The following is a 22,036-nucleotide window of genomic DNA, read 5'->3' as shown; positions in this document are numbered from 1 at the left end:
TCTTTCACCGATTCAACCTATGTGTGAGTTGGGCTTAAGCAATCGCAAAACGATCGCAATACGATTTTTCCATACGATATATCGTTACGTCTAAACGATGATCGTTATCAAAAACAAATCGTTATTTCGAAATCGTTAATCGTACGATCGGGCGAATTATCGCTCCGTGTAAACGCAGCATTAGGCTATGATTCTGCCTTTATATGGCACAGAGGTAACCTCCTGGCATAGGTCTCCCGTGGCGGGAATCAGTCTTCTGAACATCCTGGCATCTTAACCCTTTACATGCCACTGTCAAATTTTGAGGAATCTCCGCCCCTTTAGGAAACGCCGCTCTGTATCAAAGCTAAAGACTTCGGCCATCAGGACATGCTGGGGGTTGTAGTTTTGCAACGTTAGCGCACAGATGGGGAACCTATGACTCTCCAGCGGTTGCAAAACTACAACTCCCATCATGCCTGGACAGCCAAAGCGTTGCTATGGGCAACTATCCCACCCATTTTGAACATTCCCATGTAATTGCTGTAATATTATCCTGTGTGTAGCGGTGTGGGCAGAGAGCTGAGGCTGCCATCTTGTTACATTGCTCACACCCTGCCCTGAGGGGGCTGACCCGGCAGGTTGGACACCTCAGCCCCGGCCGCCGCCACAACAACATCTAACTGTCTTCTGAACATCTGGGCAGTTCCACGTCACTGACTTGGAGGAGCTCGTCGCTGATTGGTCTAAGCTTTAGAAGCGCTCCTATTGGCTGAGCGGAAGGATGCGTCAGGCGCCACGTCTGCAGCGGCCACAGAGTGAAGTGTGAAGCGTCTGAGAGGCAGCGAGCGGCGGAGGGAGACACGGTCCGTGCGTGATACGGCTGCACAGAGCCCACGGGAGACGTGAGAGACACCGGTGAGTGACGGTAACCGGGTTGGGATGTGTGTGTGTGTGTCTGCTCTGTGATAGGGCTCAGACTATGGCGCCAGGGGCCAGTGCAATACCAGTGACGTGTCCCAGGTGTAATCTGGTCCTGCACTCATAGGGACTATATGGATTCCCCCATAGTATTATATACAGTATAGGTGTCTATAGATTTGGGAATATGTATAATATTTGCATGCAAAATCATTGCCTAGGGTCGCCTTTTGCATTGCATCATTGTGATGGCGACATATCGCTACTATCGTTGCAATGTTTAGCGCAAGATAATTGCTCCCAACCAATCGTATCTGTGTATTAATAGCTATATACCCAACAGGGGGCGATCTGTACCCTAAATTGTATCTGGGGGGAAAAATGTAAGTGCACAACAATCTGGGGGGTCGCTAAGGTGGCTAAAGTGGTCTGCGAATGGGTCGGACGCAACTGGGAGCGTTGATGGGGTGGGATTGGCCTCAGGATTGAAGACTGAGCGCGATTACGGTGCTCGGTTAAATAGTCGGTGTGATCGATCATGTGACAAGGGTTAGAGGTCACTCGTTTTAATTTCCCGTGAACGCGTGATGAGCGATTTTGTCGCTCGTGTTAATATCTAGTGTGATCATGTGGGTTAAAGGTCAGGATTACTCCACTCGTTTTTACCTTTCACGTGCCACCAATTGGATGAGAACGTTGGCCCTTTGGTCACATGAGTGCGTTGTAGCGTCCGTATTGCAGCTGGAGCAGACTCTATGGTCACCTGAGTCCGGCGTTGTAGCGTCCATATTGCGGCCGGAGCTAACTCTATGGTCACCTGAGTCCGGCGTTGTAGCGTCCATATTGCGGCCGGAGCTAACTCTATGGTCTCCTGAGTCCAGCGTTGTATCGTCCGTAGCGGACTCTATGGTCGCCTGAGTCTGACGGTGTAGCGTCCGTATTGCGGCCGGAGCTAACTCTATGGTCTCCTGAGTCCAGCGTTGTATCTTCCGTAGCGGACTCTGGTCACCTGAGTCCGGCGTTGTAGTGTCCGTATTGCGGCTGGAGTGGACTCTATGGTCACCTGAGTCCGGCGTTGTAGCGTCCGTATTGCTGCCGGAGCGAACTCTATGGTCTCCTGAGTCCAGCGTTGTATCGTCCGTAGCGGACTCTATGGTCACCTGAGTCCGGCATTGTAGTGTCCGTATAGTGGCTGGAGTGGACTCTATGGTCACCTGAGTCCGGCATTGTAGCGTCCATATTGCGGCCAGAGCGAACTCTATGGTCACCTGAGTCCGGCGTTGTAGCGTCCATATTGCGACTGGAGTAGACTCTATGGTCACCTGAGTCCAGCGTTGTATCGTCCGTAGCGGACTCTATGGTGACCTGAGTCCGGCGTTGTAGCATCCATATTGCGTCTGGAGTAGACTCTATGGTCACATGAGTCCGGCGTTGTAGCGTCTGTATTGCGGCCAGAGCGAACTCTATGGTCACCTGAGGCCGGTTCAGTAGAATTGCGGGTGATGCGGGGAATCCCAGTCTATCATAGCGGAAGGTGTTGATCGTAGGATCTAATGTTACGTTACATTGTACCGCGCTGACATGTGATACGTACGCACACGTGTGTCCATTGATGGTGATGGCGCACTGTATGTACACACACCGCTCTGCATTGTATGAGGTATAGGTTTAACCCCTTTTATGCCTACCTGCAAAATCAGCTCCTCCCTTACTCCGCATTGTTTTACTCCGGATTAGATTTTTCGACAAAAGTTCTTATAGATCTGGGTTAGGGAACCTCGGCTCTCCAGCTGTTGCAAAACTACAACTCCCATCATGCCTGGACAGCCAAAGCTTTAGCCAGGCATGATGGGAATTGTAGTTTTGCAACAGCTGGAGAGCCAAGGTTCCCCATCCTTGCTATAGATCATTGGTCTCCAGCCATGGGAAAATCACAATTCCAATCATCCTCACTCTCCAGCCATTGCAAAATGACAACTCCCATCATTCCCTAAACTAAGAATATAGGTACGCAATGTTCCATCATGCCCTTACATCCGGAGGCTGTAGTTTTGTTATAGAAGGGTGTTCCCTAAGCTGTGGGCGTGCAGCTGTTGTAAAACTACAACTCTCATCATGCCCTAACTTCCAGTTACTATAGTTTTCATGTAATAATTCAGTGTTCCACAACCTTTGGCTCCCCAGCCTCTGCAACTACAACTCACAGCATGCCCTGACACCTGAAGACTATAGGTTGTGACCCAGAGCAGTGTTCCCCCAACCTGTGGCAGAACTAAATCGCCTAGCGTGTTTGCATCCCTTTCTATAAACCCTAGTACTCCGATCCCCAACCTGCAGCGTCTCTAACCATTGCAGAACTACAATTCTCAGCATGCCCTGACATCTGAAGGCAATATTTTTTGACCCATAGTATTGTTCCCCCATGTGTAGCTGTCCAACAATTGACGAACTACAACTCCTAACATGATTCCCTGTGCCTCATGCTGCGTTTACACAGAGAGATTTATCTGACAGATTTTTGAAGCCAAAGCCAGGAACAGACTATAAGCAGGGAACAGGTCATAAAGGAAAGACTGCGATTTCTCCTCTTTTTCAAATCCATTTCTGGCTTTGGCTTCCAAAATCTGCCAGATAAATCTCTCTGTATAAATGCACCAATAGTACTGTAATCCCCTAGGACATGCTGGGTGTTGTAGTCCTGCAACAGCTAAAGACACACAGATTGGACGTCACTGCTATAGAGCAAGTAAGTCGCCTGCAACTTTTGATGCCCGTTTCAGCTCATTGTGCACCAGTTTACACCATGACGTTACCAACACGTGAACGTCAACATGGCGTCATCCTGATCCAATGCATCAATTTAAAATATTTTTTTTTCCAATTTTCTCCACTTTTACAACATTTTTTTTGCCTCCTCCTATCTTTGTCGCAACATTTTACAACATGTTTTTCTGTGAACAATAAGGGGTTAACTATTTTGGACAGAGGCGTCTCCTTTGGAATGGGCCCAGTTTGGCTCCTTGCCAGATGTTGCGTCTTGTTAACAGTTGTTAAAGGGTTAACCCCAAGGTGGCGGCGGCAGCACCTGAAGTCTTAGGGGATAATAGATGTTTCTGGAGCAGGGTGGAGCCTTCAGCGGGGGGGCGGTATGGTGTCTGTAGATAGAAGGGAATTGTTCTCTATCCCCGGGGATGACATGGAAGTGCTGCTGCCGCGCGCTGTGGTGGAGGAGCCCAGGGATCGGGTGTAAGTCTGTGCCACGTCACTTGCTGAAGAGAAGCCTGGCCTCCTCCCTCCTGCTCCGCTCGTGTATTGTGCCTCTAAAAACACCATCATATCACAGTACCACCGCGCAACCCTGCGGGCAGCGGCGCTGTAACACAGCATGAGATATAATTATCCGGCCGGGGGTGTAATCACGATATTAATATCACTCCGCTATGTAATCTGATGGAGACGTCATATACTGTAAAGACCATCATATCATCATCCCACAGTCGCCCCCTACTGGCAAGTATGTTTATGGGTGGGTGACACCTAGTATTGTCCCCACTAGCGTTCCCCGACACATTGCCGCATCCTCTGTATGTATTTGCCGTTGAGGATTCTAGGAAAGCTGAGTGACTGCATTATGGACACTGGGGGAGATTTATCAATCATGGTGTGAAACTGGCTCAGTTACCCCTAGCAACCAATCAGATTCCACCTTTCATTTTCCAAAGAGTCTGTGAGGAATGAAAGGTGGAATCTGGTTGCTAGGGGCAACTGACAACCAATATGGTGTCTACAAGGATGTCGGCCTAGTTTTCTTAGAAGCCTGAGGATGCCTTGTTGTATAGAAGAGATGATGCATGACTGAGTGAATGACTCCATACAGGACTCTAGGAAAGCTGGGTGACAACTAGTGTTGGACACACAGGGATTTGTCTCCCGTTTGTCTGCTTGGGAAGTTATGTTGTCTTATGGCAGGGATGGGGAACCTTCGGCCCTCCAGCTGTTGCAAAACTACTCCCATCCCTGTCTTATGGGGTCTGCAAATACGTTTCTGCATTATATAATATATATGTGCCATTCAGGACTCTAGGAAAGCTGAGTGACAATCATTATGGCTTTCCCATCCTCATTGTTTCATCCCCTGCTCTTCTCTACCGTAAAGTAGTAATCTGACATTTAGGATAGTTGGAAAGTTGGGCGACAACCAAGATGACAGCTGCACCTTTCCCTTTCACATTTAAGTTACATTAGTTCACTTGTCAGAGGATATACATTTGCCATTCAGGACTCTAGGAAAGCTGGGTGACATGTAGTATAGGCAGTTCAGGGATGTTCTTATAGGATCTGGGAAATATATTGTCCTCTGCTTCTCTACATGTCTGTCATTCAGGACTGTAGGAAACCAGTCTGCATGGCTTCTCCAGACTTCAGAATGGCAAATCTTCCTAGTTATGTAGTCATGTTGAATTGGGAGAGATGTTGTATCCATTGCCCCCTTCTATTATACATGTTTGTCATTCGGGATTTTAGGAAAGCTGGGTGACAACAAATATGGCACTGTACCACTATGGTGTTGTTTACCTAACTTTCTTAGACCCCTAAATGGTCTTCAGCCAAGTCAGATGTTTTTTTTTTTCTGTAGCTGTATTGTACATGTTTGCCATTCAGGGCCGTAGGAAAAGCTGAGTGACAACCACTATTGTCAGTGCTGAGGTGGTCACCCTGCTTCCAGGATGGAAGACCTGCCTAGTTATATGTGTATAGCTGCACAATTGTTATGTCCTGCCATTCAGGATCTTAGAAAAGCTGTGTGGCAATCATTCTGGTCAGCGCAGGCATGTCCTCCTTTCCCATACAAGTTTACCTAGCTCTGTTGCCGTGTTGGATGAAGAGATGAGTCCCTGCATTAGTGTGGGTGTCTGCCATTCAGGATCCCAGGAAAGCAGTGTGATGCACCATGACGGTTAATTTTTGTAGTAGAGAATGCGGCATACCTAGTTACTTCATAGCTCTACTATTAGCCCGTTCTTGCCATTCAGGACCCAAGGAAAGCTGGGTGAGCACTGCTGTACTGTTTACCTAACCGTGTTAGTCTCGAATAATAATTCTGTCTAGTGATGTTGTCTTAGCTGCAATACAGGTCTGCCATCAGGATTATAGGAAAGCTGGGTGACTGACAAGATGGCTGCTGCTAGTGCACCTTCACATCAGGATAGCACATCTACCTAGTTATGTTGCCCCAGCTGCACTGCTGTTCAGATTTGCCATTGTGGATCTTAGGAAAGCTGGATGACTTCTCTGTAGCAACATTACTGTACACATCCGCCATTCGGGGCTGTAAGAAAGCTGGGTGATAACCAATGTGTCCCCTCTCCAGAACCCAGCTATATTGCCTGTAGCCACACTAATGTACACATCTGCCATTCAGAACTCTAGGAAAGGTGAGTGGCAGTTTTCTAATATGCAAAAACCACACAACACTAAAGTATATCTAACTGATGGGTGAGTATATAGTGAATCTAACTGATGGGTGAGTATATAGTGTATCTAACTAATGGGTGAGTACCAGTGATGGGACTACAAGCCCCAGCATTCTCCTTTTTATATATCCCGAACATCTGGAGATGTATCTGCGTCGCTCTTCCCGTTCTGATATGAAACTACATTTCCCATGATTTCCCAGGGGCGAGTGAGCGAGCGGGCGGGGGAACAATGGCGGAGTAATAATAGCTACAGACGCCAAACAGGTCATGACTGGAGCAGACGCGGGGTGGTATGCGGGAGGGAGGATCTCCCTATGCTGTAAATATGCCTATCTGATACTAGGAAAGCTGGGTGATATCCACTATATAGCTTCAGCTTTGTACACGTGTCACTCAGCTTTCCCAGTATCCTGAAGTGATATATACTTATTCAGGACTGTGAGAAAGCTGGGTCAGAGGTGGTTGTGCTGTTTGTATGTGTGCAGGTTGTACTCTGTGAGTCTCGGAAGGGGGAGGGGGGTCGCCCATCTGTATTCCGCGATCTTGTCACATTTCATTCTTGCATGTGTTTGCATAATGCTGTTCTACGGCCTCGCATTCTCCTGTTCTGTCGGCTTCATAATTATAATAAACATGTTCTGTCTCATAGGCATCATGAACCACACCGAGAAGGCAGAAGAAGACGTCCCTGCATACCTGCGGGAGGAGACGCCCGAGGGTAAGTACATCTTTCCTCTAAGGCATTGCTATTTTCTCATCAAGGCAGAGAGATGTCTTGTGTGTTAAAGATGGGACAGATGCTCTGTACATAATGTATATGGAGTCCAGAAAACACAGCTCTCCTAGATAGACTTAAAGGGGTTTTCCAGCGCTACAAAAACATGGCCACTTTTTCCCCCTCTCTTGTGTCCAGTTTGGGTCGGGTTTCAAACTCGGTTTCATTGAAGTAAATGGAGCTTAATTGCAAACCACACCTGACCTGGAGACAAAAGAGGGGGGAAAGTGGCCATGTTTTTGTAGCGCTGGATAACCCATTTAAAGGGGTATTTACATCTGAAGAATCCATCCTCCAGATGGGAATACCCATTTAAAGGGAACATGTCGTCAATTTATGGAACTGGGTCGGGCTCCTATACAGTGGTGTATGAATTGCTCTGTGTTTCAGTGTAATCACAGTTAAAGTGAACCTGTCAGCTAAAAACACGGTTATAGGTAAGCATGGTGCTAGATAGAGCTAGTCGTTCTGATTCTGGACATATGCAATTTATTGCAATAGTCCTTTCCAGTGCGGAGATATAAGCCTTTTTGTTAATATGCAAATTAAGTCTTAAGTGCCCTGGGGGCGTTCCCCTGCATGGTAAGAGCCCAGATAAGCCCAGTTCATTTGCTTTATATGAAATTTGCCTCTGCCTACCCTATTTGACTGTTCGCTACTGGATAAAAAGGGCATGGGCTGGACATTCCCGGGCTCTTGCTAAGCTGGGGAACGCCTCCTGGACTCTTGAGCCTAATTTGCATATTAATAGAAAAGCCTTATATCTCAGCACTGGAAAGGACTATGGAAATAAAAAAGGTATCCTTGTAATCCTCGTGACTAGCCCCATCTCCTCATTGGCTTACTTACACCACTGTTTTCAATGCTGACAGGTGCACTTTTAAGGGGGTTATCTGGAATTAGACACAAATGGCTGCTTTGTTCCACCCTTGTTCTCAATTTGGATGTGTGGTATTGCAGCTCAGTTCCTTTTGAAGTGAATTGAACCAAGCTGTATTACCGCACCCAACCTGAGGACAGGGGTGGTGCTGTTTTTTGAAGAAGAAGCCATGTTCTAATCTTAGATAAACCCTTTAATATACTGGAATCGGGGATAGGAGTCATCAGGGTGGTCCCTGGGGGTTTCACCCTGACTTGGTTGATGGTACTCTCCCTATATCCAAACTGATGACAGGGGGAAGGAGGAGGGGACTAATTTCCTTTGTTCTCAGAAAAGATAAGCCGATGCCAGAGGAGTCTGGCAGCAGCTTATTTCTCCTTGGACAGGCATACAGAATACCTTTTAGGTGTGTCGTAATGGTTGGAGCTACTTCAATGTTATCTCCCATCTTATTCATACTATGGTACGCCTGCCAGCCATGTAGCGGATATGGGTGGGGGATCCATTCATCCATCACTTCCTATAGGCTCCCTCATTCACATGCACCTATTCTCAGTAGGGAATAAGCTGCTATTAGACGCATCTGTCAGCAGCTTATCTCCCCTGGGAACAATAGACGGGGTGTGTTACTATCTAAGTGGCCTGAAGCTACTTTCAGGGAGACAGCAATATACAGGAAACAGCCGTATACGCTACCATGTTTGTTCTCGTTTATGTCATGTATACGGGTGGCTTTATTGATCATTACATAGGGTTAAGCTGAGCAAACACTGGATGTGCTCATACATTGTAATGTAAAGAGATCTGTTTGCCTTCATACCCTATAGCAGGGATGGGGAACCTTCGGCCCTCCAGCTGTTGCAAAACTACAATTCCCATCATGCCTGGACAGCCTTCGGCTGTCCAGGCATGATGGGAATTGTAGTTTCGCAATAGCTGGAGGGCCAAAGGTTCACCATCCCTGCCCTATAGAGATCAGTGTTTGTTCTGTGTCCAGACGTCTACCCCTCCCAGACCATTGTGCATTGCAAAACATCACCTGTCTGTACAGATCCTGACAGCGAGGAGCGCCACATGCAGCTCTCGTGATACTTGACCTAATGTTACTCGTCTGGAATATGAAAATAATCCCGGTTTACATAGGCGTCACATAGCTGCAGGCTTGTACTGATACAGTATCGGGTGTGATGGCGATCCTGGTGACAGGGCTATATCGGGCTCCGTAATTTACTGTACTCGTCTGTGCATCATCCGGCCTGTCTATAAGAGAGAGGATTGTCTAGGCCAGTATGTTAAAGGGGTTGTTCACCCCCATTTTTTTTCTTTCAAATAAATTTGTAATTTACTTCTATAAATAAATATATAAAAATCTCCAGTCTTCCCGTACTTATCAGCTGCTGTATGTCCTGCAGGAAGTGGTTTATTCTTTCCAGTCTGACACTGTCCACCTCTGTCCATATCGGGAACTTTCCAGAGCAGTAGCAAATCCCCCATAGAAAACCTCTATTGCTCTCCAGACTGTAAAGAATACACCAGATCCTGCAGGACATACAGCAGCTGATAAGTACTGGAAGACAAGATTTTTTTAATAGAATTAAAATTCAAATCTCTGACACTTTTTGGCACCAGTTGATTTGAAACGAACCAAAAAAAAGGTGAACAACCCCTTTTAACAAAGCTTAAAAATCTGCAGACGCTCAGTTTGCTAACCCATTTATGGAGCCCGTACCATTGTTTTCTCCAAGATATGAGTCCTGGGTTATCTACCACTCTCTCCTTTCTTTAAAGAATCCCCCCCGTTCTCCAGGTCTATGGAGCTGATAGTGGACAGGAGACGTCAGCATGAAGTGTCCCAGATACTACTAGTCCGTGATTATCGGCCTTATATATACAGCATGGCGGCTCCTTTATTATATATATGCTAGACCTGCTGGTGTCTCCAATGGACCCCCCGAGGTGTAGATGTGTTTGGTGGGTTCCTCAACCTTTCCCCAATCTTTCCTCAACAAAGATTGGTTCTCCCTATTGCTAGTCATACATATTAGATAGTTCTCAGCAAATTACTTGCATAACATCATTTAGCGATTTTAGAAACAATGCAGGGGGAGGAGAGGGGTGAAAGTAATGGCCATATACTACTGAGGGACGCAGCTACTGCGGCATATCAGCAGGTTCTCTGGGAAGAACCTGCTGATAGTGCTGCTTTTAAATTTTTTTATTTATTTAATATTTAGAGTGCCATATTTGCAGCCACCATCTTGCCTGAGAATTTAACAGCGTTTAGAGTGAGATGTTTTACTGTAAGCCCCTCAGACATAGACTCAATAGTCTGGACCTGACCCATTGACATAAATGGGAAAGGTTTCTGGGCATGCTTTGTGGCCTTTACAAAGATCATTTCACAAGGAGGAGAAGGCTGAGCTTATTGTGTACATTCTGTCTTCTCTATATATTGTCACCTTTCACTATCTGGGATAAGGAGGACACTGCTGGAAAGTAAACTCTTCAAGTAGTCTGTAGTACTCTGTAGTCGTAGTCAGACTGTAATCTACTAGATTTCAGGATAATTTTATATAATATAGATAGAAAAATAAAATCACCCAAAATTCTTTAAAAATATGATTTTGTGATTATGAGAATTTCTGATGATTCATTCCCTTTAAGATTTGGCACAGAAAGGCCATTGGTCTCCATCCCTTGCAGGGTTTGCATAGATCAGGTGTTGTTTGCAATATATCTTTTGCAGCCAGTTGGTGATAGAACGTTTCACATCCAGGCTTAAAAAAAAAAACCTTTTTGATGTTGATGTAAACTTCCCCTTTAAGGACGACTTTACTAGAAAGTCCTTCAGGAACTGATCTGAGTAAGAAGTGACAATGTGACACTGCAGAGCCGTCTGAGCGCGCTCTGCACCTCTCGGTAATTAGAGCCATCCTGACAGATGCGCTTTAATGGCGGAGCTGGTCCACCTGCCATGTTGTGTCAGCCCAGCCTTGCCCCGTATCACAGACCAGCGGAGTGTGCCGGCAGTGCGGCATTGATGTGACAGATGCAGACCTACTTTGAGGAACGGTGCGCTCTGCCCACAGATGTTCGGCAAGGCAGATTCTGAGACGTCGCTGATTGAACTAGAGATGAAAGTTGTTTTTTTTTTTGTGGGGAGAGCTGGAGGCGAGCGATGAGCTGGGGAAGATTGCCACAATAAGAGGAGCAGAGCCGCTCCCCATCTACACACGCCGCTTGATGTTACCAGGAGTTTATCTTCCTCTTCTAATGAGAAGTGTTTAGGAATCTTCAAGACGTGAGGGGGACAACGGAGCTGGAGGTTTTTCCTTGACTTTCCCGTAGTTTATTTTCTATGGTGACCTTCAAATACTATAATGTAATTCTGGTTACATTTGAATATTTATTGGCACATGCTATTTGGTTAGTTTGGATTTGCTTTGTGGTTTTTATAGCCGTTATGTTACAATTTTTTTTTTTTTCAAATCTGAAAATTTACGATCCTTTTTTTTTTTTTTCCCCCCTCTTTCCTTCCAGACTCAGTTAAAGACCACCCTCAGGTCCAGCCCGGCATGATCTCTCGCGTAACGGGGGGCATCTTCAGCATCACCAAAGGCGCCGTCGGTGCCACCATAGGTGGAGTCGCCTGGATCGGAGGCAAGAGTTTGGAAGTGACAAAAACAGCAGTCACGTCGGTGCCTAGTATAGGGGTTGGCATCGTAAAAGGCGGCGTGTCGGTGGTCACTGGAGGAGTCTCCGCCGTCGGATCTGCTGTCTCCAGTAAAGTCTCTGGCAAGAAGAAAGACAAATCTGACTGAGTCTGTATTTACGCGTTTCTGTTTTTTTTTTTCCTACGGAGACTGACCCGGCAGTGATTTGGTGGCTGCAGAACGGTCGAGCGATGAGCACACCACATAAAGACACTTGCTTCTGCAGCGCCGGCGCGGTCCGTCCAGCGAGCAGGCGGGATCGCAGCAGTGAACACGGACTACAAAGGGTTCATTGAAACTGCAGAGCAAATGTTACATTTTATTATTACACCAAATCATGTGTTTCCATTGTATTTTTTTTTTCCTTTTTTTTTTTTTTTTTTTTTTTTTTTTTTTATTTCTATATAAATTCACAGCACATAGATTTACTGCCAGGTACTTGTATTGTATGTTTTTATCTCGGCACCTGACTTTATCAATGCAATTTGTCACTGTTTAAAAGATACTGAGCAAATTTTTTTTTTTTTAATATGTCCAAAAATTTCAGTCTTTTTTTTTTTTTTTTTTTTTTTTTTTTCTCCTTTTGGATTATTCTTTTGTGTTATATGTGACAGTGTTGTACGTTCCTCTTCCTCCCCCGTCATTCGCATGAGGGTAGACATATACATTTAATTTATTGTGTAAGGGGCCATATAGGTTCCATGTTAATTTTTTCTTCCCTCCCGGTCTTTAGTGCCTTATAGAACGCCCTCAGGTACACAAGAGAAATACGGACTCCAATGCCACCATCCTCACTGTTTTATAGAGTCTGTGATGGTTATAAGCCTCGCTTCGGTCTTTGCACATGGTTGACACTCCCTTCTAAGGTGCATTTGTTTTTGTTTTTTTGTTGGTTTTCCTCCCCCCCCCCCCCCCTTCCTTCTAGGATTTAAGAAGTGGTAGTTTACATATTTTTATACATTGCAAGAAGCTTATTTTCTATATAGAGTATAATTGTCCGCTGTGTCTTTGATATGAATGCTACGCAGATCCTAAATGTAAGAATTCTGTGTCCCTTTCCTGGTTTTATTTTTTTTCCTTATTTTTTTTGGTCTATTTTTTCCACCCTTCCTGTTTATCTTTAATAATATACCTTTAAGATATTTACTGAGTCGCCCACCTAAAATGTGAATTATGGTGAGAGAAAAAAAAATAAACTTTGTGCCTAAATATATTCGTCTCTCAGGTTTATATTCCGTTCTGTGGTGAAAATGGACACTGGTGAACCTCAAATGGATCACTTAGGCTTCTGTATTTTGGAAGGCAAAATTGTTACTTACACATTCCACAGGGCTGTACAGAGATTAAAGAAATGTATACAGTTTTGTAATTTACTTCTAATTAAAAAATCTCAAGTCTTCCATTACTTATCAGCTGATGTATGCCCTGCAGGAGGTGGTGTATTCTGTCCATTCTGGCACAGTGCTCTCTGCTGCCACCTCTGTCCATGTCAGGAACTGTCTAGAGCAGGAGAAGTTATCTATGGGGATTTGCTACTGCTCTGGACAGTTCCTGACACGGACAGAGGTGGCAGCAGAGAGCACTGTGTCAGACTGAAAAGAATACACCACTTCCTGCAGGACATACAGCAGTTGATAAGTACTGGAAGACTGGAGATTTTCAAATAAAAGTAATGTACAAATCTGAATAACTGACAGCAGATGATTAAAACTTTTTTTTCTCCAGAGCACCCCTTTTTAAGCACAACTTTTGCCACATTACAAGCTTATGCTTTATCTTGCAACCTACAATTTTTTTTTTCTGCCTATGTATGCCTGGGTTCAGTTTATTTTTTTTTTTTTTCTTGCAGTACGTTTTTTTTAATTTTTTTTGCATCCTGTTTTCCATTGACTTCAATTATAAAAAAGATCAAAACACATTTTTTTTTTTTTAGCGTACAGAAATACGTGGTTGACCACGTTTATGTGTACGCTAAAAAAAGGACACGTTTTGATCCTTTTTTTTTATAATTGAAAAATGGATGCACACAAATACGTCCGTTTTCTTTCCTTTTTTTTTTTTAACAAAAAAACAGATGAAAAACTGGCGGCAAAAAACGCAGTTTGAGCCCATCCTATGGCAGCATAGCCTGCAGAATCCAGCCGATTTTGTCCCCGACGAGAGATCTGTCTGCCCTATCGCATTTTTAGAAATCCTTCTTCGGCTCTTCTCCTTTTTTAGCTCTCGGTAAATGTGTGATCTTTCTTTTTTTTCCTGTAACCTTCTGTGCTTTTTCAGCTTTGTGTTTAGACTATCGGACAGATCTGTATACTATCACTGCTTGGGTAGATGCGGCGGCTCTGCTGTTCCGTCTATGAGGATACAGTTATTGGATTGCAGGTAGAACCCTCTATTAATATGAATGATAAGAAGCCTAATCCCAGGCCTTTATATAGGTGATGCTGCATTACAGGGTAGGTAGCGAAGGCCTGATAGGATAGTGCGGATAGAGGGCAGCATAGCCTCAGAAATACCTATCTTGTTGTTATGAGCCTCATACCGGACACTCAGTGGGGTTTTCTCCTCTAGGTTATAGAACCTGCTTTACAGGGAGGGACATTATTATAGAATCCATTATATATTGTTATCTGGACTTCTATGCCTGTGGCAGTCTAAGGGCCCTATTCCACCTGACAATTATCGTTCAGATTATCGTTAAATCGTTCGAATCTAAACGATAATCGTTCAGTTGAAATGCAGTTAAAGATTAACGACCCAATGAGAAATCGTTGATCGCTTTATAAGACCTGGACCTATTTTTATCGTTGCTCGTTCGCAAATCGTTCGAATTGAATAAGACGTCGTTCGGTCGTTCGCAATAGATACGAATGCAATAGCGAAGAAAAAACTATCGCAATTACGATCATAAGTAACAATTAACGTTCCATGGAAATGAGTGAACGTTTTCAGGTCTTTCGCAATAGCGGTCGTTTGAGATCGTTAATCGTTAACGATTATGCAAACTATAATCGTACAGTGGAATAGGGCCCAAAGCTTTAGGTGTTAGAGAAGCAATGGTTATCTTCACTTCTAATCCACTCCAGGCACATTCCTTATCTATATTAAAGGGGTACTCCGGCACTGATAAAAAACAAAAACAATCAATCATAAACATAGTTTTTACACTTGCCATCCCTCCTGAGTCTGTCTCCGTTTGAATTTCCCACTGTTTGCAGGTCCCTGAAGCTCCAGTTTGTGTCTTCATTTTTTTCTTTACTTCCTGGTTTGGGCTTTCCCATGATGCACTTTGTCTCCTGTGATGTCTAACTGACTCTGTAAAACTGTTAGATGGCTTACATCTTGCTCAGCCAATCAGAGCTGAGCAACCTGTTTCATCTGACAAAGGGAGGCTGGCCTAACAGGGCTTAGACCCGCCTCCCTCTTGATGATGTCATTGTCTCAAAATGGCTTCCTGGAGTCAACAGTCATTAGGTAAGAATGAGTTCACTTCACTTCCTGGTGGGGGATTAAAGGGGGAAAAGATAGGGAAGGGGGGCAGATAGGTGATTGAAGCATATTACAGAGTTATATAACTTTGTAATGTGTTTCAATTACTGGGAAAAAGCTTCTAGCTGGAGTGCCCCTTTAATGACTGATGCAAAATTATAGGTTTATCCAGCCAGAAAAGCTGCAGATTATTAAAAAAAACAAAACTATATATAGAGTGTATGTGTGTGTGTATATATATCTATATCTCATACAATAAAACATGCTGCTATATGGTTCTGTAAGCATGTAGAGGATGCAGTGTGGGCCCATAAATTTCAATGGGTGCTTTACCATGGATTTCTAACATTGTCACATGCATGGAACCCAGGGACGTACCCAGCAGTACAGTTTTTCAGTCTAAGAAACAAGCAGCGCAATCGTAATGTATTTTCCTATACATATTCTTATACATTTCAGAAGGTTATATCCCGTTTTCTGCTCCCACTAGTTTAGTAAAATGTTGGCCGCCTGTAGGTACAGGGTTAATATTTGATTGCCATTGACCTGAACCTACATACAGATCAGCCCGTAATGTTCTTCATGGGGTCTGGATATTTCCTAAAAACAGCGCCACTCTTGTCATAGGCTGTGTCTGGTATTACAGCCCAATCCCAGTTGGCTCAAGCTGCAATACCAGGTTTAGCCCACAGACTTGAGTGGCACTTTTTCTGTGGAAGAACATTTTCAAAACCATTTAAGGAACATACAGAAAATAAGGAATTCCAGCAAATATTTCCTTATTCTTCCTGGATGACAAAAGGAAATCTCACAATCATTCACCCCAACTGCACAATGAAATAATCATGGTGGATATTAACAATGAGTAGCACAGGCATGAAGGTGATCTATTATAGAGTTTGCTAGCTAGGTGGCGCTATTGCAAAGGGTCTTTGTATTTTAATCAAATTAAAGGGGTTGTCCACCCTTGTGTGACAAAAGTGGTGGTGTTTTTAGAAGGCGGTGGCCAAGTTTCTCTATTCCTGAAAGACCAGGATTTGAAAAACGTAAGCGGTTTTCTTCCAGAAACAGCGCCATTCTTGTCTGCAGGTTATGTGTGGTATTACAACGCTGCTCCATTCACTTCAGTGGAACTGAGCTGTAACACCACACCCAAACTGAGAACAAGAGTGGCATTGTTTCTGAAAGAAAACGGTTATTTCAAGAAAAATCCCTTTAAGAATGTAGTATTCAGATAAATGGATGTTTTATGTAATCCATGGATGCCTCATTTCCACTAAAGCCCCCTTGTCATTTGGAAATATGGATATCTGCAATTTTTAATTTGTCTACAAACAGTGCCACCCTTGACTATAGGACAGGTCTGATATTACAACTCACTTGCATGCAATACTAGACACAACCATGGAGCAAGGGGGGCACTGTTCTGAGAGAAAAATAATACTAATGCCACTCTTTTACAGAAGCCTGGGGTAGGCACGCTCACTTTACAGCGCTGTAAAATGTGTTGAAATAGAAATAAGCTTAAGAACTGAACCCGTTCTGTAGCCTCTGTACTGTACATCTAATTCTATAGAAAACACATTTGCAAAGGAATAGGAAATAAAATAAAATTTAATTAGAAAAAAAAAAGTAATTTGTTACTTTTACAAAAATGATTGAATTTTTTTTTCTGACTTGAAAGGAGCAGAACATCATTTGAGAATTAATTTCCTGGAGACGCCTCGGCTTCCTCATCTTACATCTTGTCACTCGCTGTTATGAACCCGTTCAGACTTGAGCCTGGTGATATCCCATTAATCTCTGTTGGGCTGAAATTGTCGCTGACACAGACTTTTAAATTTTTTTTGCTGATTAGATAAATGGTAAAAATACTCTGGGCTCCACCAGACTCTGAGAAAGGTTCCTTAGCTGCTGGGTGGAGTCCACGAATTGGTAACCAAGTTGGGATATGGTGGTGTTGCATATATCTTGCACCATTTGGACTATACCCAAATGTAGTTGGAACCTCCAGTTTTCCACGGTCTCAGAGGATTTACGGTTGGTGGCGAATTTGCTCGAATTTGGGGAAACTGTTGCGTTGGTGTTCTCCTCAATCCAAGACGAGAGACCTTCTTTCCATTGGAGGCCTATAAAATTGTAGATGTTAGTGGCCTTCTTCATGGGATCCCTAGCGAGGTCTTCATACCGGACCAGCATATACTTCCCTTTAAGCCAAGAAGGTCTCCCGAAAGCGGTCTCCAGTGAGTTGCTATAGTCTATACACACGTTCCTGATCAACGACAAGTCTATACTGTGAGGCTTTCGACCAGACGAGTTCCATATATTATAAGACCTATACTGGTCTACAAAAGTGCTCATTCTCGAGGCCAGGACTGCCCGCGGGTCCCTGACAAGGTGGATTATTTTAAGGTTCAGTCTTGGATCCTCCACTAGAGTCCTCATATGGTTGATCTCGGGAATCCTGATGGTTTTTATGGCCATAGTTCTGTAGGATCTACAGGCGGTGGAGGCCAAAGTCAAGTTTACTTTTCGACACTTTTTCACGCATTGGCTTTCCTGTTGGAAATCCTCTAGCTGGTTGCATACCGGAGGGGTACATAAAGCTTTACTTGCCCCTCTTCTGAAAAATGAATAAGTCACATGGTCTTTAGGGGTTGGCTTGATGTAATTTTCCAGCAGGTGGAAGTCACAGTCGTACAGGTTATGCAGCAGGTCTCTGTAGGCTCCGAGAAGAGATCTCCGGTCTATGGTGGGCAGCCCGTTGGAATTGGTAAACATGTTCTGCACATGGTACAGGGGCTCATATAGATAGAAGATGTCAGGGTTTTGGTTAAAAAGTTGCCCGAGAAATGAAGATCCGCTTCTGGCGGTGGCGAGGATGAGGATGTGTTTCCTGCCCTGCTGTCCATTGACGTCTTCACATAAAGCTCTTGTAACGTTATCTGCAAGAGAAGGCGCAAATGAGAAAAACTATTGGTAGTTGAATTCATGTTACCTGACTCTTACAATCCATACCGTACAATCCTCTGCTGCCACCAATGGCTTTGTCAGGAACTGCAGAGCTGCTCAAGCCCTGGTCCCAGCAGATACATGTCTCTTGTGTTGCTGCATGCAGATATTGAGCCTTTCTTGGTACAATGTAGCAAAAGCAGGGATAAATGTCCTTATATAGACATCAGGGGAGGCTCAGTATCTGCATGCAGCAGAGCTAGTGATATGTAAATGGGACTAGGGCTTAAGCAGCCCTGCAGTTCCTGACACAGCAATCTGTTGCCCCTTACTGCTGCCACTCAATGTGAAAATGGTAGAAAAGTAAAGTAGTGAAGGTGTAGGCTGTTATAGGCTTGTAAGAATTGTTTTATCGGAAGAATAATGGTTACAATGGAGGCGACGCTATAACTATAAAGGGAGGGCGGTACAGGAGTAGTCACACTGAAGTGTATTGGAGGTGTGGTCCCTCCACTCTTTATGTGTGGCCGGGTTTATGATTGAGTAGATGATGTCTGAGGAACTACAGCCCATAAAATGTTAATGATGTGCAGGGTTAACAATACAGCGAGGAAACGGGAGAATAATAGGCTAAAGGGTCGAAACTGCAGTAAGATCATCTAAATAAAACACAGTGATGACCCCCACCTTCCTGATGGGACAGGATTGAGGGACGTGTAGCCTAGAGATGGCCACTATATGGGCATTGTTCTCTACCTGGTTCATTCTACTGAATCTGATTAGATGCTATTTTCACAAACCACCAGGTGTCATCACTAAATATACCACATACACCACTGACCACCAGGTGTCTTATACCACATACACCACCGACCACCAGGTGTCTATCACTAAATATACCACATACACCACTGACCACTAGGTGTCTTATACCACATACACCACCGACCACCAGGTGTCATCACTAAATATACCACATACACCACTGACCACCAGGTGTCTTATACCACATACACCACTGACCACCGGGTGTCTTATACCACATACACCACCGACCACCAGGTGTCTAACACTGAATATACCACATACACCACCGACCACCAGGTGTCTTATACCACATACACCACCGACCACCAGGTGTCATCACTAAATATACCACATACACCACCGACCACCAGGTGTCTTATACCATATACACCACCGACCACCAGGTGTCTAACACTAAATATACCACATACACCACTGACCACTAGGTGTCTTATACCACATACACCACCGACCACCAGGTGTCATCACTAAATATACCACATACACCACTGACCACCAGGTGTCTTATACCACATACACCACTGACCACCGGGTGTCTTATACCACATACACCACCGACCACCAGGTGTCTAACACTGAATATACCACATACACCACCGACCACCAGGTGTCTTATACCACATACACCACCGACCACCAGGTGTCATCACTAAATATACCACATACACCACCGACCACCAGGTGTCTTATACCACATACACCACCGACCACCAGGTGTCTAACACTAAATATACCACATACACCACCGACCACTAGGTGTCTTATACCACATACACCACCGACCACCAGGTGTCATCACTAAATATACCACATACACCACCGACCACCAGGTGTCTAACACTGAATATACCACATACACCACCGACCACCAGGTGTCTTATACCACATACACCACTGACCACCAGGTGTCTAACACTGAATATATTATCTACCACCAGGTGTCTGACAGTAAATATGCTATTATATAGGGGGAGGGGTGGAGGAGTAGAACATTGGCTGCAAGGGCATGCTGAGAGTTGTAGTTTGTAGTTTGAGTTGTAGCTAGATTGCCACAAATTTAACACCACAGCTTGTTGACTGAATGCAGAACGGTGAGATGTAAATAATTTTCCTCTGACACATAAAGAACATCATTTCTCAGCATCACAGAAAGCAGGAAAGTGATTGTGTCACCTTTGATGTGTCCACAGCGATTCTCGGCGGCCATGTTCCTGCAAGGTGATGTGAAGGTCATCCTGAGGGACTTGATGGCCGTGTATTGGATTCCCAGTGATGTAAACACAATTAGCACAAGGACTTTCCAGGAACACTCCATCATTCAGAATTTACATAGCTTCAGCTGTATGTCCACGGCTCCTATATAAGATATTAAACAACCGTGACTTAGGGGAACATCAACACTAATCTCCATTATGTGGTTAATAAGATAATAGGATTCTATTCTAATACAGTACAAACCTGTCAATTTTCGAGAAGACATCTCAGGGACATTGATGTACTAAGCAGCGTGACCTTATGACCTTCCCAGTATTATAGAACATGGTCCGAATCTATGGATTTTGGATCACACAACCTGTTTATGACCCCCATCACAAACCCAAATATGTAACAGTTCAGACCAGACGCAAAACTAAGAAAGACCCCAAACCAGACTCCAATAAGTGAAATCAGACCACAGAAAAGACCCCTAAACATATGCAGACTCCAGACTAGACCCCTAAATACAGACCCCAAACCAGAGCCCTAAACTAATACAGACCCCCAACCAGACCACTAAACTAATACAGACCCCAAACCAGACCCCTAAACTAATAGACCCCAAACCAGAGCCCTAAACTAATACAGACCCCAGACCAGACCCCTAAACTAATACAGACCCCAGACCTGAGCCCTAAACTAATACAGACCCCAAACCAGACACCTAAACTAATACAGACCCCAAACCAGAGCCCTAAACTAATAGACCCCAAACCAGAGCCCTAAACTAATACAGACCCCAGACCAGACCCCTAAACTAATACAGACCCCAGACCTGAGCCCTAAACTAATACAGACCCCAAACCAGACACCTAAACTAATACAGCTACAGACCCCTAAACTAATACAGACCCCAAACCAGACCCCTAAACTAATAAAGAGCCCAAACCAGACACCTAAACTAATACAGCTACAGACCCCTAAAATAATACAGACCATATACCAGAGCCCTAAACTAATACAGACCCCAAACCAGAGCCCTAAACTAATACAGACCCCAAACCAGACCCCTAAACTAATACAGACCCCAGAGCAGACCCTTAAACTAATACAGACCCCAAACCAGACCCCTAAACTAATACAGACCCCGACCAGACCCTTAAACTAATACAGACCCCAAACCAGACCCATAAAGTAGTACAGACTCCAAACCAGACCCCTTAACTAATACAGACCCCAAACCAGAGCCCTAAACTATTACAGACCCCAAACCAGACCCTTAAACTAATACAGACCCCGACCAGACCCTTAAACTAATACAGACCCCGACCAGACCCTTAAACTAATACAGACCCCGACCAGACCCTTAAACTAATACAGACTCCAAACCAGACCCCTAAACTAATACAGACCCCAAACCAGAGCCCTAAACTATTACAGACCCCAAACCAGAGCCCTAAACTAATACAGACCCCAAACCAGACCCCAAAACTAATAGACTCCAGACCAGACCCCTAAACTAATACAGACCCCAAACCAGACCCCTAAACTAATACAGACCCCAAACCAGAGCCCTAAACTAATACAGACCCCAAACCAGACCCCTAAACTAATACAGACCCCAAACCAGACCCCTAAACTAATACAGACCCCAAACCAGACCCCTAAAGTAATACAGACCCCAAACCAGACCCTTAAATTAATACAGACCCCAAACCAGACCCCTAAACTAATACAGACCCCAAACCAGACCCCTAAACTAATACAGACCCCAAACCAGACCCCTAAAGTAATACAGACCCCAAACCAGACCCTTAAACTAATACAG

General features: G+C 44.4%; 2 protein-coding genes across 3 annotated transcripts; one reads left to right on the top strand and one right to left on the bottom strand.

The window, feature by feature from the left end:
- Positions 1–674: 674 nt before the first annotated feature.
- TMEM263 (transmembrane protein 263) lies at positions 675–12,134 on the top strand. Of its 2 annotated transcripts, none has more exons than XM_069953058.1 (3): positions 675–897; positions 7,027–7,095; positions 11,573–12,134. In XM_069953058.1, the coding sequence occupies exons 2-3, from the start codon at positions 7,032–7,034 to the stop codon at positions 11,851–11,853; spliced, it is 345 nt and encodes a 114-aa protein (XP_069809159.1). In that variant the 5' UTR covers positions 675–897; positions 7,027–7,031; the 3' UTR covers positions 11,854–12,134. The 2 variants fall into 2 exon arrangements, with proteins under 2 accessions (XP_069809159.1, XP_069809166.1); XM_069953065.1 differs by lacking the exon at positions 675–897 and adding an exon at positions 6,612–6,641.
- A 4,815-nt stretch (positions 12,135–16,949) lies between these two features.
- On the bottom strand, positions 16,950–20,333 carry LOC138772560 (carbohydrate sulfotransferase 1-like). Its single transcript, XM_069953046.1, has 2 exons — positions 20,185–20,333; positions 16,950–18,176 (listed from the first exon to the last, which is right to left on the bottom strand). Exons 1-2 carry the CDS (start codon positions 20,327–20,329, stop codon positions 17,086–17,088), a joined length of 1,236 nt encoding a protein of 411 aa, XP_069809147.1. The 5' UTR covers positions 20,330–20,333; the 3' UTR covers positions 16,950–17,085.
- Between the last annotated feature and the right edge of the window lie 1,703 nt (positions 20,334–22,036).

This window comes from Dendropsophus ebraccatus, chromosome 1 (assembly GCF_027789765.1).
Source record: "Dendropsophus ebraccatus isolate aDenEbr1 chromosome 1, aDenEbr1.pat, whole genome shotgun sequence".
Lineage (NCBI taxonomy): Eukaryota > Metazoa > Chordata > Amphibia > Anura > Hylidae > Dendropsophus > Dendropsophus ebraccatus.
This window is presented reverse-complemented; position numbering and strand designations above follow the sequence as displayed.